We start from the raw sequence: 17,963 nt of genomic DNA on the forward strand, positions 1-17,963 counted from the left end.
ACACAGCAGGCCACGGACACACAGCAGGCCACGGACACACAGCAGGCCACGGACACACAGCAGGCCACGGACACACAGCAGGCCACACACACACAGCAGGCCACACACACACAGCAGGCCACACAGCAGGCCACGGGCGGCAACACCAAATCCTTCTGAAGGGATCAAGCCGCCGGACAAAGACTCATTATTATACAACAACGCCGTGACGCAGCCGTGTAGCCAAATTTACATTCGTTTTTAATTAAAACATTTTAATTTAAAAAAGTATTAATTTTTTAATGAATTCTTTTTTTTTTCTTCTTTTTTTTATATCCTCAAACTAAATCCTCAATTTGAATAAAGTGATTAATCTGATTAAATTAGTCTTTTTTCTTTTATTAAATCAACTTTCCAGCCCTGTCAACTGTCAACCTGAATTAACATTCAGTATTCAATATTGTATGGCCTGAATAATGAGAACCGCCAGCTGATCACAGAGGCAGTGCTGACATTTCTGCACGAGGCAGAGTTGTACCAGAGGATATAATGTTATTTAATTTATTATTATTATTATTATTATTATTATTTTTTTTTTTGTAGGCCTATGCGTATTTAAGTTTTTCTCAATTGTGGGCGTAGTATAGAACTGAGGAGGGCAGTAATGCGCCATGTTGCGTTTACACTGCCGGAAAAAATTAAGAAGAAGAAGAAGTCCCCGAAGCCTGTTTTTGGGATTCAAACTTTGTCAGGGTTAATTTATTTTAAATTTGTTTATATATATATATCCTCAAACTAAATCCTCAATTTGAATAAAGTGATTCAAACTTCATCAGGGTTTTTTCTTGTTTTCTTTTTATAATTTCTTTTTCTACTTTTTTTTAAACTAAATCCTCAATTTGAATAAAGTGATTAATCTGATTAAATGAGTATTTTTTCTTTTATTAAATCAACTTTCCAGCCCCCTGTCAACTGTCAAATGATGTCAACTGTCACTCTGAATTAACATTCAGTATTCAATATTGTCTGATTCAATATTAACATTCAGTATTCAAGTAGAACAGCTAGCTAGCCGTTGTGGACACTCACCTTTCCACAGCAAAACGGTAGGCAAGGCACCTTGGTTGAGAAATGCAGGCTGCAATCTATATGTTGTTTAGTCTATCTGTTCAGTACTGTTGAGTCAGTGGCGGCTGGCCACCGGGGGCGCTAGGGCGCAGACCCACCTGTTAAATGAGAGAAGAAGAAAAAAAAACTTTTTTGTTTTTTGTTTTATAGCCCTATAAATAATATAAACATGTTTAAAATGAATAATATTTACTCATTTTAAGTATGTTTGTGTTTCCAATGCACAATATAACGTTAATATATAAAATAAAAAATACTCGTTTTCCTGAACAGGAAGTGACTCACTCCTGCCGCATTTCTCCTAGCCGTATTTCTCGGCCCGGGCTAGACGCAATAGCGCTCTGAGTGTGCGTCACTGTTTGATCGCTGTATCCGTCGCAGCCAATCAGTGCGTAACGCATTGTGCGTTGAAATATGATGTTTATGATGGAAGCTAAAACATGTACAACTTGATTGACGAAGGTTGGAGATCAAGGTTTTAAACTCTGCATCTCTCTCTCTCTCTCTCTCGTATATATAATATTATAGAGTTAAATATAAAAGTTAATATTTCATTGTCAATAAAGGAATATCTTATCTTATCCTTCACTTCCGCAATCAGATCAGTCAGCCTTTGCGCATTTTCAATGATTCTTCCGCGCCTTCCCACACAGACAGAATGTCGGGAATGGCTAGAAGAATAGTTGATCGAATTCTTAACAACAACAAAATATTAACTTCGATAGATGCAGCACTATCGTCATCATCATCAGTATCATCAACTCTCTCCCGAGAGTCGACAACCCTGATCCTAACGCTACCTCACAACCATCTGTGCAGACGGCAATGTGTCCTTTACAAGAGACATTCTTCAATCATCTATTCACCAGGACAGCATTAGTAGGATAACATTAGGCCATCTTCATCCAGAACTATGAGGAATATCTGACCACTAAGTGTGACTCCCCTTTTTTTTCGAAGTGTTTTCGCCCCTCCCAATGTTAGTCGTTATGCCAATTCCCAATCCCCTTCCTGGTAGTTGTGCACTCTACCCCCTATCGTCGGTCTGGGATGGCGGAGACTATCACATGCTTCCTCCGACACATGTGTACCCAGCCCACCGCTTCTTTTCATCTGGCAGCGCGGACTCTCACTGAGAGAGTGTAACGTGTGGAAGGTCACACTACTTCTCCTAGATCCTTCCCTCGCTGTGCAGGCGCCCCGACCGAACTGTAGGAGTCGCTGTCCACAACAACCCAGACCCACCCACCGGCTTCCCTCCCGCTGACTCTGCCAATCGAGCCAGTATGATTCGATACCAGTGTCTCTTGCGTTGGTGCCGAGCGCCTTGTCCACTGCGCCACCCAGCCGCCTTTAAGTGTGACTCTTAACCACCAAAATCGGCACAGACGTATGACGTATATCACGTTAGATAGGGTACCTCGTGTACACCGTTTACTTTTACTCATAGTATATGTAATATATATATATATATATATTAGGGCTGTCAGTTTATCGCGTTAATTAGATTAATTAATTACACAGCAAATTATCGCGTTATGAAAATTAACTCAAAATTAATTACAAAAAAAATTTTTTTTTTTTTTTAATAATATTTTTTTTGTATCTCATTCATTCCATAAGAATGTAGAATACACATTTACAGATTTTTTTTTTAATATGGTCCATTTGCATGTTCTTGGTATCTGATTCTAGGGACATCTATGAATCTCAGGGAATGTATTCCCAGTGTCAGAAATACTGTGGTCTAGATCCACAAAGAATGGATTGCACAGTGCAAGTTGCACCCTTACTTACAATTATGAATTGAAAATGGGGGACCCTGATGTAAACAAGACGAAAGTCTTTCTCTGATCTGCATCCCCTTAACAATTGTGTGTATTGAGCCGTACTCCATTCTGCAATCTGTTAATAACATTTTCATTCAATCACTCAATCTGCGCTGTGATTGATTGAATGCAAATTTTATTTTGAGTAAATTGTAATGAACCAAATGAGAATATCAATATTTTTTTTGTTATCTTTGACTGTGAATAACACCATGCTCAAATTGACCAGACCTGAAAAATCTAAGCAAATTAATAGATGGAAGATGATTAAACAGAAGGTTTTGTAGATACAGTACTGAATTCTGCCATCCGGACACATGCAATTTGAAATATGATTATAGAATATAGAATATCAGGCATAAAATGGTTATGCGATTAAAATGCGATTAATTAGATTAATTAATTACAAATCCTGTAATTAATTAGATAAATTTTTTTAATCGCCTGACAGCACTAATATATATATATATATATATATATATATATATATATATATATAGTCACATTCAAATTCTTTATTGCCTATATTTATTGTAACATAATATAACCTATGGCCTATGGGGCATAAAGACCCTCATCTGCACCTTTGTTTACACCGTTTAATTTTCTCATATTTCCATATTCAGAGTCAATTATATTGTTCACACGGTTTATTTATCATATTTTTATATTCAGATTTAAAAGAAAATGAATAAAAACGATGAAAAGCGTTTCAGAATTGAATCGCAGTACCACATTATACCGCCGGGGGGCGGCGTCCGCCCATTGAAAACCACTGAACACTGCAGATGGGGGGGCACTGGAAGCAGAGGCAAGGAGGAGAAGACATGGGAAGGGAGGAGGAGGAGGAGGAGGAGGAGGAGGAGGAGGAGGAGGAGGAGGAGGAGGAGGAGGAGGAGGAGGAGGAAGATGAGGAAGAGGAAGAGGAGGAAGAGGAAGAGGAGGAAGATGAGGAAGAGGAAGAGGAGGAAGAGGAAGATGAGGAAGAGGAAGATGAGGAGGAGGAGGAGGAAGAGGAGGAGGAGGAAGAGGAGGAAGAGGAGGAGCAGGAGGAGAAGACATGGGAAGGGAGGAGGAGGAAGAGCAGGAGGAGGAGGAGGAAGAGGAAGAGTAGGAGGAGAAGACATGGGAAGGGAGGAGGAGGAGGAGGAGGAGGAGGAGGAGGAGGAGGAGGAGGAGGAGAAGACATAGGAAGGGAGGAGGAGGAAGAAGAGGAGGAGAATACATGGGAAGGGAGGAGGAGGAGGAGGAGGAGGAGGAGGAGGAGGAGGGGGAGGAGAAGACATGGGAAGGGAGGAGGAGGATGAGGAGAAGACATGGGAAGGGAGGAGGAGGAGAAGGAGGAGGAGGAGGAGGAGAAGACATGGGAAGGGAGGAGGAGGATGAGGAGAAGACATGGGAAGGGAGGAGGAGGAGAAGGAGGAGGAGGAGGAGGAGGAGAAGACATGGGAAGGGAGGAGGAGGAGAAGACATGGGAAGGGAGGAGGAGGAGGAAGAGGAAGAGGAGGAGGAAGAGGAGGAGGAGAAGGCTACACACTTGCAATGGAGAGGGTCTCGATGGCGCGTCGCTCCCCGCGGCTGCAGTGGGGGGGCAGGGCGATGCCGCGCACGCTCCTTCCGGTTCGCACCCTGGAGCTCAGCACGTAGTTGGGGTCCAGGTCGTCGCCGCCCTGGTGACGCGTTAATAAGCACACAGACACAAGCCTCTACGTCACACCGGGCGGATTATGACCATCGATTAGGAGGAATCAGGTTTAACGTTATTCACTCTCGACTCTCTTACATTGGCGTGTGTGTGTGTGTGATTTACAACCCTGATTAATAAAAAAAAGAATACTAATTATAATAATGTTGAGCAAGGTTGAGAATAAGGCTCTCAAAGAGCACCTATGGGAGGCTGCGATTCGAAACTGGCCCCTGTAAATATCCAACCCCCAACCCCCTCCAATGTACAGTTTCTTCCCCCTCAAATGTATATATTCTCTTTTAGAAACTCTGTCTGTAAATAAACAGTACTGTATATTTGTAGATCTGGTATGTCATAAATGTATAGATGTAGCAGTACTGTTTATCTGTATGTCGTGTGTGTCATAAATGTTACGATGAATTGAAAATGGGGGACCCTGATGTAAACAAGACGAAAGTCTTTCTCTGGTCTGCATCCCCTTAACAATTGTGTGTATTGAGCCGTACTGTATTGTACCTATTCTGCAATCTGTTAATAAAATGTTCAATCAATCAATCAAGGACAAAATGGTAGTAAGTGGAAATGGAACTGCACACATTAAGCATAGTAATAGCATACCGTCAAAATAATAATAATAATATATTCAATTTGTAGGGGCACTTTATATTTGTGGAACAACTCTCAAGGCGCTACAGTAGAAGAAGATAAAAACTAGTACGAGAGTAAAAGGAACATAAAATAAGTACGGCTAAAACTAGTAAAATAACAAAAATAAGGGCTATGATCAAAATCAACAAAAAGGCTCTATTAAAAAGAGTGTTATACATATCTATTCTGTAGATACTATATCTATAAATATATCTGACCTACTCTTACTAGTTACACTGCTGGCCAGTATGCCTTGCTACCATAGTGTCTTTATACCTGTATCACTGTACATATTAATACTACAACTCGGTACATACATCTGATTAGCACCATTACTCAGTCGTACCCATTTAGATATTTTATACCCAGTTTAATCACATGTACATTGCCGTTCCACTTTACTGTTATATTTGCACTCTGGTTGGATGCCTGAACTTCTTTTCGTTGTACTGTATGATGATGACAATACATTCTACTTTAATCTACATCATCAGTTAGACCACAAGTGCAAGTTATTTCTTTAGAGCAGAGGCCATTGCTCTAAAGCCTGTTCAAGCTGCTGCGGTCAGGCAAGCGCCTATACGTACACACGCTACGAGAACAGAGAGACTCCGGCTCAGCTTCTTCCCCCAGGCCATCAGAGCACTGTACACTGAACTCTCCACTCACAAATAGACAAGACAAGACAAGACAAGACAAGACAAGACAAGACAAGACAAGACAAGACAAGACAAGACAAGACAAGACAAGACAAGACAAGACAAGACAAGACAGACAGACAGACAGACAGACAGACAGACAGACAGACAGACAGACAGACAGACAGACAGACAGACAGACAGACAGACAGACAGACAGACAGACAGACAGACAGACAGACAGACAGACAGACAGACAGACAGACAGACAGACAGACAGACAGACAGACAGACAGACAGACAGACAGACGCACGCACGCACGCACACACGCACGCACGCACGCACACACCTCATGCTGCAACCGCTTTAAACAATCACTTTAAACAAAATGTCACTTTAAATAATGGAAAAGTCACTTTAAATGAATGAGGTATTGTATAGTATAGTTTAGATACATTAAGTATAATAATGAATGATGGAGTTAAAATGGTATATTGTATAGTAGTGTACATAGGAACCAGTTTCTCGGGAACTTAGCATGTCTATTTTTATCATGCACATCTTGTTGTGTCTTACCTGTTTTTCTTCTTCCTATGTCTATTTTATTATTGCACAATCGATGCGGGCATGACCACCCGCATTTCACTGTATGCCCTGGTATGTATGTGACAAATAAACCTCTTTATTTCTTGATTGTGTGAGTGAGTGTGTAAGTCTACCTTTCTACCTGTGATTGGTCATGGCGATCTATATGAACGCCTCTGCTCACTATCGCCACCTGCTGGACAGTGTGCATCACAGGGCTCTGAGGTTTATTACAAACTGATCTCTTAGCAGTGGTGTAAAGTAACTAAGTATTTTTTTCACTTAAGTACAATTTCGAGCTACTTGTACTTTATGCAAGTATTTTCATTTTAGGGAACTTTATACTTTTGCTGCACTACATTTCAAGGGAAATATTGTACTTTTTACTGCACTACTGTCGTATATTTCTAAATGAAAACATGAATAAATGCAAGTGAAATGTACAAGGAAAAAGATTAGAAAGACAAAAATGCTGATTGAGAGAAGGGCCATTTAGGTACACCATGTGAAGTTATTTCTGAGACCCTAGGCTTGAGGCAGGTTGACTCCCCAGAAACAGATGGCTGACCTTAAGACAATAAAACTGACCCCTCAGGACTATAGTAAGACGGGCCGAAAGGAGAACTATCGTTGAGAACTAAAACAAACTGAGAATAACCGTTGAGATCATAAAGGTCATATTTACCCTACGGAAGGAACTTCAGGTTACAACACGGCTGCTGCTGACTAACCCAGAGGTCAGAAAGGTGACACAGACTATTTGGAAATCTCCCCTTACACAGTAGAATGCCACTCTAATAGTTAGACTAGACGGTTTTTAGACCTTAAGGATATAGAGAAAACTAATGGCTTTGTCAGAGAGATTAGTTAGATGGCCTTAGAAAACATTGCAACACATATGTAAAGAAAGGACCATTATGTTAAAAGTGAGCTGTCATACCAAATCACCTTAGATAAATAGGTTTGGCAGGCATGAAAAGTTGACCATAAGTGAACCAAATACAAAGACATTGTTTGTAAATTAATGTTAATACTGAACAAAATACTAAGTGATCAAAATAGAGCTAAAACCTAGATTACAGCGTACTTTAGAATAGGAAAAACAAACAGTAAGATAAATAGTTCAATCAAATAAAGTAAAAAGTGGACCCAACTGAAGACAAGACAGTGAGTCACTGGCTAGAAAATAAAGAATTATCTTAGTATTCTAAAATGCAATTACAGAATGGTAAAGAGTTTGTAGATGGAAATAGCTCATGTTTTATTATCTATGCATCAAGAGCCAGTCTGTCTCCCCATAGACTATGAAAACTGTTGTCACAAGAAGCATGAAGAGATGACACGCATTAAACTAATCAATGATTAAACAGCCCGGCAAGGTTATATGGAGAAACGGTTGTGTCAGCGAAACATGTGGTCACAGGAGGAATGTGACCAAAAATAAGGCAGGCAGGGACTCGCTCTCTCTCCCCCTCTCTCTCTCTCTCTCTCTCTCTCTCTCTCTCTCTCTCTCTCTCTGATAAAAAGGGCTGATGGCAACATGAAGAGACACGACTCACACCCAGAAGGGACCTGGGGAAGCGCTGACACAGACCCGGAGACACAGGGGACGGACCCCTGAGAGGCAGAGCCACACAGAACTCGAGAGCAGAGCCTTGACACAGCGAGAAGGAGACCCAGACGATGACAGGGATCGCATCGCAGCTGGAGCGCTGAAAACCTCCACCGACAGAGGGAGACTCGCCACTCAGGCTACTGAAGAGCCGATGACACAGAGGACCAATTGAGACCAGATGACCGAGCCGAGGCTCATAGCAGACTCCACCGAGGGTAGATGAAAGAACCAAGCGCTCCCAAACCTCCCAGGATCCGAAAGAAAGGTTGCCGTGGCAACCAGACCACGGACCACTAGAGAGAATGCGTGGTGGCCTGGAAACCAAGACAACAACGAGAGAACCGCACCGGAAGAAGAAAACTGCCACATGAAACAACAGCCACATGAAAGAGACGATTAGATTGAATGAAAGAGACAATTAGATTTAACCAAAGAGACGATGTACTTGTTGATTCCTAAAGCTGTGGTTTTATTAATAAACACCGCCGCCCGTTGATTTTGACCATATCGTCAGTCTCCCCTCACTTGAACCGAACATCTGAGAAAAATACCTAACCAATGCAGAGGAAAAGGGTAATAGAAAACTATACGATCAATGAACTTAGATAGAGATAAATGAAGCTAAGAATGACACTTCAATTGGTCCGTGACCCGTGCTACATTCGACCAGAACCGGTTGGAGACGACGGAAAGCTACTTCTGGAAGATGGACCTCATCGAAGCTCTCTACGACTGAAAACTGAAGGATCGTCATCACTTCGACAGGCCAGCAGGGATAGGTAAGTAGTATTAATGGCGTTTAAAATTGGTAATTGGTCGAAGCAGTCTCGCATTTTGGGGTTGCTATTGTATTAGGTAGAAATGAGATGGATCAGGTTATGTTGGTGTTGGAGGAGTACCGGGGTCCAGGTTTCACAACCTGGCTCTGGTCTCAGCCACACACCAGCGCTGCACTTAGGAAGGGGTAAGGGGATGTTCAGTTAGGATGCCTATAATCAGGGCCGCCTCAGGGGGTGTGCGAGCAGTGCGGTCGCACAGGGCCTCGCGGGAAGGGGGGCCTCGCAAAAAAAAAAAAAAAAAAAATTATTAATTTTTTTTATTATTTTTTTTTATTTTTTTTTTATTTTTTTTTTATTTTTTTGCGAGGCCCCCCTTCCCGCGAGGCCCTTTTTCATCACAGACCTAAAATCTAGTTTTGCTTATATGCTTATATATTTCACATTAGACACGTTTGTAGAATGACTTGTTCCTGGGTCTGCACCTGGGTCACTATTGGAGCTCTGGTGCTCTGCAGCAGGCATTGGTTTCAATGAGGGGAGGGGTTACACTATTCTAAAGCGTCTGACTATTCCGCGCGGCGCGCGTGCAGCATTGTAGTTTATCCGAGCCAAGGTGAAGAGGACATCGTTCGGCAGATGGACTGAAGATGAAAGTTGTTGCATGTTAGACAGTTCAGTCAGGCTAGCCATCCCGGCTAAAGACAGGGACAGCTAGTTAGCTTTAGCTACGTTATAATATTGAGTGCTATCCCGTGTGGTTCAGTCGGGATAGCCATGATGCTGTCGCCGGCTAGTAGCTAGCTTAGCTAACGGCTAACCTATCCAGAGGAGCGAGGCGAGGCGAGTGGATGTCTTTTCAAAAGAAGCAATACGCCGAAAGGTGTCCAGTCTGCCGGAAAGTACTCGAAGAAGAAGAAGAAGAAATTACACCGTGGGGCCAAGAAAGTCTGCTTCCACGTTGATACTGCGTTATGGTGAGTGACCGTGAGTCAACATATGATTATATACCCGCCGTGGATCTGTCTTTCTCTATCTGGAGCCAAACTGGTCGACTGACTAGCTTATACTACTAGTAGCTAACGCTAACGGTGTGTGCCTGTTGCTGGTGGTGAGAGCACCTGGCTGTATGCAGCTACATAGAGCCACGTGCCTGATTGAGCTAACTGTTAGCCAGACGCCATGTGTGGGCTGGCTGGCTGGCTGTCGGCCCACCACGTCCTCCCCACACCCAGTCTCCTCGGCCGGAGCCGTGGCCCCCCGTACTATACCAGGAGGGAGGGGTGGGGAGCGAAGGTGGAGGGAGGCGCGCTGAGGCCTTTCGTCAACGTGGAGACCTGTGTTGCGGCCTTGCGCCCTCGTGCAGGTAACTAAGATTAATGAAAATGTCATGACATTACCCCACTCTTACTTCCTTCCCCTCCCGAATGTTTTGTTAATAACGATGTTTTTTTCCAGGCAAAACATATGCTACTTCACAACATTTGGAGATACGACATGTGCTGTGTGTGAATGGTGTAGCTTGTGTAGCTTGTGTAGCGTTGGGCCATTGGCCAAAGCTGTGTGTGGCCTGGTGTCACAGAGTACCTGGCTAGCCTATTTAGCTGATGTCGGCCATTGGCTCCTTGCTTTGGTTTCTCTGGTATACCCTGCTCTTCTTGTTGGATTTAAGTGTTGATCTTTGTCCTTTTGAATCTGTCATACATGCTCTAGTCTCTAACACACACACACATGACAAACACACATGTTCTCTCTCTCTCTCTCTCTCTTTCTAACACACACAGTCTGCCTATGGCGGCCTTTCTCGATGGCTAGGCTGTGCTCAAGGATCTTCAGTCACAGTGCTCAGGTATTCTGCCACTGTGTACTCTCTGTTTAGGGCCAAATAGCATTTCAATTTCTTTCCAATGTGTCTCTCTCTCTCTCTCTCTCTCTCTCTTTTGATCTTTGTCCTTTTGAATCTGTCATACATGCTCTAGTCTCTCTCTAACACACACACACATGACAAACACATGTTCTCTCTCTCTCTCTCTCTCTGTACACTGTATATTGACTGTAGAACGGGAGCTCTCTCTCGCTCTCTCTTTTGCTATATGTTGACTGTATCATGCCCCGCCTCGGGCAGCGCTATTATTTAAGAATATGTTGACTGTATATATATAAAAAAAAAAAAAATATATATATATATATATATATATATATATATATATATATATATATATATATAATTTTTTTTTTTTTTTTTTTTTTACCTTTGGGGGGGGGGGGGGGGCCTCGCGTTAAATCTCGCACAGGGCTTCGCATTTCTCCCAGGCGGCCCTGCCTATAATTGGTACAAGGCCAGGTGAGGAGAGGAAATAGATGTCTGTATTTAGTTATATCAGCTTAGGGGATAGGCTAGGGATTAGGTAAATTATTTGAGGGGACCGGCGTAGGAGCAGTAGAACGGAGATTAGTCACAGATAGCGGGAAGTGGGACTGTGCGTGACGTAGTGGTTCATAAGAAGGGTAAAGAGGAGTAGTCAGATCTTAAAGAGTTTAATGAGAAAACCGTGGTGTAGTACAGGGTAGCCTGGTTCCACGAAGAGAACAGAGAACGGAGTGTAGTGTAGAGTACTGAGAATAAGATAACCGTGGTGAAGTTCAGGGGTAGCCTGGTTCCGCGAAGAGAAACAGAGAACAGGGAGATGAGAAGAGGTTAGGTTCGGGCTAGAATGCTGTAGAAACCACACTTAGAATCGGTGCGACGGAGTAATGGACTTTGGAAGACGTTCCATAAGCGAATTACCACTTCTAGTCCGACGTCATTTAGGCTCAGATTGGCTAAGGTCGATATCTGTTGAACATCAGCCGCGTGGAGGAATGCAAGGGGCTCTATGGGTGGCGGGGAGTACGGTCGAACACACGATTTGGCCATATAACACTCCGATACAAGCCAACAAAGGGCGCTGCTGAAACTTTTCACGGGCTACAATACATGAATGGAGTGGGTTTCTCAGGGGTATAGCAACGCGGACTCAGTAGATATATGAAGCACTTTGGAAGAAGATACTGCACGGGGGATTAGAACATAGGAGGATATTGTGTGAAAAGAGCAAGCAAATGCGTTTAGGATAAATGTGTGCTAATGAATGGTATGCTTATGAATGGGACATTGTTTTGCTGAGTATATGTGTTTGAATGGATGAATGTTAGGAGCTCTGAGTGAATGTCAAGGTATTTTTTGTATTATTATGAACCAGGTGGCCAAGGCTGCAGCGGGGAGAAACCACACCCCTGTCCTGCCAGCATTAGCTGAGCGCAACGCGACTAACGTGTGGACGCTGTGTTGCGTTGTCGAGTGAATTGAATGAATGGCATGTGTGATGGAACCTAGGAGATGTGTAATGTTCGTTAAAATTTTTCATAACGGTGGTGTGGAAGTCTAAAAGTAATGTAGTAAAGATCAAAGAAAACGGGGATTTTAGAGCTGATGACGTCACTAGGAGCGTCGGGGCTGGGGGTGCGTTAGTTTTGAAATACGGGGCTGGATCAGGAGCGTTAGATTTAAAATACGGAGCCGGCCGGGGCCAATCGGGCGAGCGTGCTAGAATAAGGATAATAATATATGTTCTGTGAACGGGGGCTAAATAGGATTAAAGTTATGTTATGGGGTATAGCAGGGGTTGTGTAAACGTTGCGATGTGTTGTGCCGCTCGGATCAACAGGAGACTGGGCCGTTTAGGAGGAGTGATGTTGGGTACTAAGCTAAGCTAATGGGAGCTAGCGGCACTGAGCTAACGAAGCTAAGATGCTAAGCTACCTGTGCTAACAATATAGCATGATTGAACTCTCGGGGAATCTCGCGTGTTGCTACTCTTTGCTAGCGCGGGATCTTAGAGAGGCGGAGGACAGGGACTTCCGGTGTAGAGGATTCTGGGAATTGTAGTTTTGTGGTTGAGGTGGAACGTCGAGATGACGTCTTGGGGTGGTTTACGTAATGACTCACTTGCGGGGGAGGCGTGGGCGCCTCCTACAGGAAGTGGTGAGTGCTGTAGTGCGTTGGTGGTGATGGACAAGACGTTCCAGCGGAGGGCGCTGTTGCCTCTTTTATGGTTTCACCTTTACAGGTGGAACGAGGTGCAGTAAACAATAGAGAGCAGTTGTGATTATTATAGGTTTTGAAGCGCGGCAATCTGTGGGAATTTGTGAGTTCTTTATATCGGTTTTTTCAGTTATTGATGATGGATGTGTATACTTGTTTGATTATAAATCTGTGTTTGTTATGGGCCAAGTATGGTTGAAGTGAGAGCAGCGGCGTTTTGTGATGGGATTTGGCGTGAACCCCCCCCCCTCCCCCCCTTTTTCCTCTGTCTCTTCCTTCCTCGTTCACACTCTCCCCTTCCTCCTTCCCTCCCTCCCTCCCTGTCCCTCCCTCCCTCCCTCCCTCCCTCCCTCCCTCCCTCCCTCCCTCCCTCCCTCCCTCCCTCCCTCTCTCTCTCCCTCCCTCCCTCCCTCCCTCTCTCCCTCCTTCCCTCCCTCCCTCTCTCCCCCCCCCCCCCCCCCCCGCCCCCCTCCGCTCCATCCCTGTCTCCCAGCTTAACTTTGTGAGATGACAGGTGCACAAAGGGAGTTTTGTTTAGGATAGATTGCCTGATTGATTGATTGATTGAAGAATTTATTAACAGATTGTGAATGGGTACAATACGGTACAGCTCAATACACACAATTGTTAAGGGGATGCAGACCAGAGAAAGACTTTCGTCTTGTTTACATCAGGGTCCCCCATTTTCAATTCATCATGGGCGTGGAGTATTGGTTATATTAGAATTGGTTATATTAGAATAATGTTACTTGCTAAAATGGGCTTACATAGGGTAAATAGAATATTCATGGTCATTCTTTTGGTCTGATTAAAGTTAAGGTTGATTTAGACGGTTTTGGTAATAGTTAATGTTGCATTGTGTGCCCCCCCCCCCCCCCCTTCCTCCCCTTAGTCCCTGTATCCCTGTATCCCTCCCTCCTTTTTTCTTTTCCCTTCGCCCCTCCTCTGTCTCTCCTTGTATTTCGCCATCCCTAGATTGCGGCGTGTGTTGTGGGCATTTGGTTGTAGGTTTATTTGAACTACGTTGTTATTGTGTATGTGAGGTAGGTACCGGATGGGCGCTGGCCTGTCTAGGTGCAGGTGGTGGTAGGATGATTTGTAATATTCTTGGTGTGGTAAAGCTTGGGGTGTTTCCGTTCAGGTTCGAAACTGAAGGGAGGACGCTTTGGGCTGTGAGTTGACGGTTCTTTGTGTATTCAGGGAACTGGGTGAATATTGCAGGTGGCATAGTGCGGGTGTCCGTGAATTTATTAACGTGGCCAGCTGTACTATGTGTCGGTCAGGGTTTTAGTGATCTAAGTTGCTAGAAGTTTATTGTTTTCCCTGATTAGGTGGTTGGTAGCAGTAACAACACTGATTGATTTTTATTAAGTGTTGTGAGGGGGTATGGTTGTGTGTAAGGATGAATGAAATGGATGTTGTATGAGGAGTATGAATGAAATTGAGGTTGTAGGAGGAGTGTGAAGCAAAAGCGAATAATACATTTAGTCGATACGCTAATCGGGCATTTAAAAGTAAGAAATAAGGTTAGGATGAACAGATTCATCAAGCAAAGAGAGATTAGAAACGGATGGAAGACCAGGTTTACAAAGGATTATTAGACAATGGATAGGAAGGGGATTAATGATTATATTTCCCAGGAAATCAGGTGGAGAGAGCACACAGGGGATTGGAAACCTCCAGTGTTCCTGTTGAAGGAACGGACAAAAAACAAGATAAGCTGTATCGTTATTTTTTCAAACAAATCACACTGTGTCTCTCTGAATATTTTAGTATAGTGTTGCCCGACATTTCCAATGCATAACGAAGAGTGGAAATAATAAGGGAAATGCCACTGTATTAAGTCTGGATGTTTCTGCTTTCTTTCTGTACAGGTGCTCGGCCGGACAGGAGCTCTAACGATTTCCATAACCAACTAGGGGAACGGCTATAATGAGCCTTGGTATAAGTATGAATGATAGGCCAGTTATCAATCCTTGTCTGCACAGTAAAATGTTGACAGTGTGAGTGTTTTAACTCAAGTAAGTAGAAAATAGTGTAAGACGGAGAAATTTGTTTTTTCAAACGGTGATTACAGGAGTGGTTGAAGGTTAGGGAGGGGATTAGGCACCCCGAACCTCTAGCCTTCAACAGGCGGCAGTGGGCTCGCAAGAGTCTGGGCGCACGTTAAACACAAACCTATAGTGCGGGGGAGAAACTGAAGGCCCTCGTGCGTAACGAGGTATGAAATAACATACCACTGTGGCACCGCCTAGTCGGCCCAGGAAACGTCGCACGTAAGTTGGTGTGGGCACTGGGTGGTACGTGGGCGACAGTCCACACCTAGGAGCAGGGCGGTGCACCGGAGGGGGCACAGCTCCTGCCGTGAACAGGCAAGGCTGGCGAAAACGGTCAATATTTCCATGCCCAGAGCAAGCGGGGTGGGGACAAGACCGTCGGTTTCTAAACTGAGTGGCTGATAGGTACTACGGACAGTCAGCCGCTTGGGGTCCTGACTTGATGACGGACTATGAGGTCGCTATCGACTGGGTCGCCAGCCGGTTGGGAGAGCGTTATGGCAGAGACCATAAATGCACCTGGCTCAATGTACAGTCAGGCCACAGTAACCTTACTAGCCGATACAGGGTTAGTAGGCGAGTTGTGCTTCTGTGATCAGTGTTTTTGAAAAGAAAATGCTGGGAAGCAGAGGGATGAGGGGTGTCAATTCAGAGGAATCTGGATTGTCTCTCCTAAGATTGGAAAGGGACCCAGCCTTAAACTGCACCTGAAGGTAAAATAAGGGGGCTTCTTCCGTTCATGAGAGGAGACCTTACCGCCGGAAGTGGAGACCTGCATCTCTGTTGGGGGAGAGGGGCCGGCGTCGGACAAGGCAGTCCTAAGAAAGGAGCTGGTTGTACCGTCGTAGCGGACTGCCTAAACCTTACGGGGAGAGGTGCATCTAAGTAGGGGAAGGAGTGCATCCGAACGGGAGGAGGGTACTCTTAACTGGAAGGAGGTTAAAAGGGTCAAAGCGGGAGTGAATGACAGTAACATAGGAAGTTTACCTTAGTGGAACATTGATAGGAATAACTGAAGCGTTAGATGCAATAGCAATAGAATAACAACAACAACGACAATATGGAAAAGGGCCTTAGTGATCGGGCCATTGGGGGGAGTAGGCCGAGGGCCTCTGCAGACATTTCCCAGATAGACTTTACCAGTGATAATGATCTGATTGATTGGGACTTCTCTCATGTGACCAGTACGACAGAAGGACTTGATATGTTGACTTTGGTTCCGATACAGGGGAGTGAACCAGTGACAACGGTGTTACTCCAACCAGAACCGATTCAAGCTGGAGTGTCCATTGCAGGCGACTGCGGTTTAACCAAGGGGCAGAAAAAGAGACTGAGGTTACAGCCGTCCCACGAAGTCCACTCTGGCCGGAGGGCTGGAACTGAGACCGACAGCAGGTATGGAATACACGAACAGTTTCTACAGCCCACCCGTTTCCCACATCCACCCTGCCCTCAGCACCAAAGCCAAGATGAGAGGCGGAGCCCAACGATGGGACGTCAAACCGCCAGTGCTGAGATGGGGGAAGAGGCAGCATACTATAGACAACAGAGAGCGTTTGTGACAGCGTTCAAACAACACGAGGCAGTTCATCGAGATCTGATGAAGACACAGCTGGAGATCGGTCAAGCCGCACACAAGACTCAGAGATTGGAACGAGAACTGGCAAGAAAGGCTGCGCTACTAGAAGCGACAGCTGTTGAGATCATGCTTCGAGCGTCTGACCTAGGCCGCCGTGATCAAAGAGTGCCCTGTGCTCCGTTGCCCGGACAGGGAACTGGGCCGCGACAGGGTGAACAGAACCGCAGGAGGGGTGAGTTTCTAGGCCCCTCCCAACAAGAGAAGGCCCGAGGAGAGGCAGCAGAAAAGGACAGGTATGCCCCTCTCTCCTCCAGGCAACAGGACATGCGACCAGAGGACGGGAGAGGGGTGGACCTGGCGAGGACTGTGGGAGGCCAGCCGAGAGACTGTGGGAGTCGTGGTAAACTGGGTAAACTGGAACCCCTGGGATGGCCGGCGTCGGCTGTGTGCTGGAATTGTGGGGAGGTTGGCCATTTCGCTCGGTCATGTTACAAAGGGTGGCGGACTCAGCGAACGTCCAGTAAGAAGCAAGAGTCCAAACAGGGTTGCTGGGAATGTGGAGAGTTGGGACATTGTCAGAGGGGGTGTCTGCATAGGTCATAGGTTGATTAAGAGCAAAGCGGAAATGCACAAACAAAGCCTATTGGGTGCTCGAGTAAATAGAGTTATTGATAAATTAAAATGGAAAATGAGACTGATTAGAATAAGGATAGAGATGAGGATACATAGATAAGGTTTGATTAGGTGTGCAAGTTACTAAAATGGTTTGGAAGACTAACCAGGGTAAGTTGGGGCTGTTGATGGGATGAAGTAACTGGGAAAATTGCATGGGTTAATCTAAACTAACACATTTTTATGGTTTTAGACAGGACAAATGGAACATATAATATTAGACAGAGTTAGAATCAAAGGACTATTTATAGTAGTGATTACAATACTTGATCAAAGGGTGGTCAAAGTTGAATTAAGGAATTAAAAAAAAAAAAAAAAAAAGAACAACAACAATTATTATTTCAGTACTTATTTTATTTCTTTTTGGATTTCTGATTTGCTGTCTTAGTTTTGCGGGGGTGTTTATGCCTCTAGATGATTGTTGAGTTCTGTTTGATGGGTGTGTAGCATGTAGGCACTCACAGTTTTTTTGTTTATTTTTAATTTTCTTTGTTTTTGGTTGACTATACTTTTTTTTAGGAACTGGCTGGCTGGGGGAGTTCTCTCGCCGGTCAGGGATAGCAGGTGGTGGTGACACAGCGGGACTGGTAGGAGGTCTGATATAATGAGCTGGAAACTGGGGATGGACGGGAGCTGGTTCATGGTTTGTTTTCCGCTCATTAAGGCTCCAGATGTAGAATCTGGA

The 17,963-nt window shown here is 44.5% G+C and overlaps 1 protein-coding gene across 1 annotated transcript in view; it reads right to left on the bottom strand.

Annotated features, from left to right (window-relative positions):
- The window catches only part of LOC311228183 (creatine kinase M-type-like), a gene marked incomplete at its 3' end in the record, with an annotated part of 45,099 nt that overhangs the window by 11,753 nt on the left and 15,383 nt on the right, over positions 1-17,963 (bottom strand). Inside the window, exon 3 of the mRNA XM_084314095.1 lies at positions 4,474-4,606. Coding sequence (XP_084170221.1) covers positions 4,474-4,606 — 133 coding nt within the window. The remainder of the gene's footprint in view (positions 1-4,473; positions 4,607-17,963) is intronic.

This window comes from Notolepis coatsorum (assembly GCF_963971535.1).
Source record: "Notolepis coatsorum genome assembly, chromosome: 5".
Taxonomy (NCBI): domain Eukaryota; kingdom Metazoa; phylum Chordata; class Actinopteri; order Aulopiformes; family Paralepididae; genus Notolepis; species Notolepis coatsorum.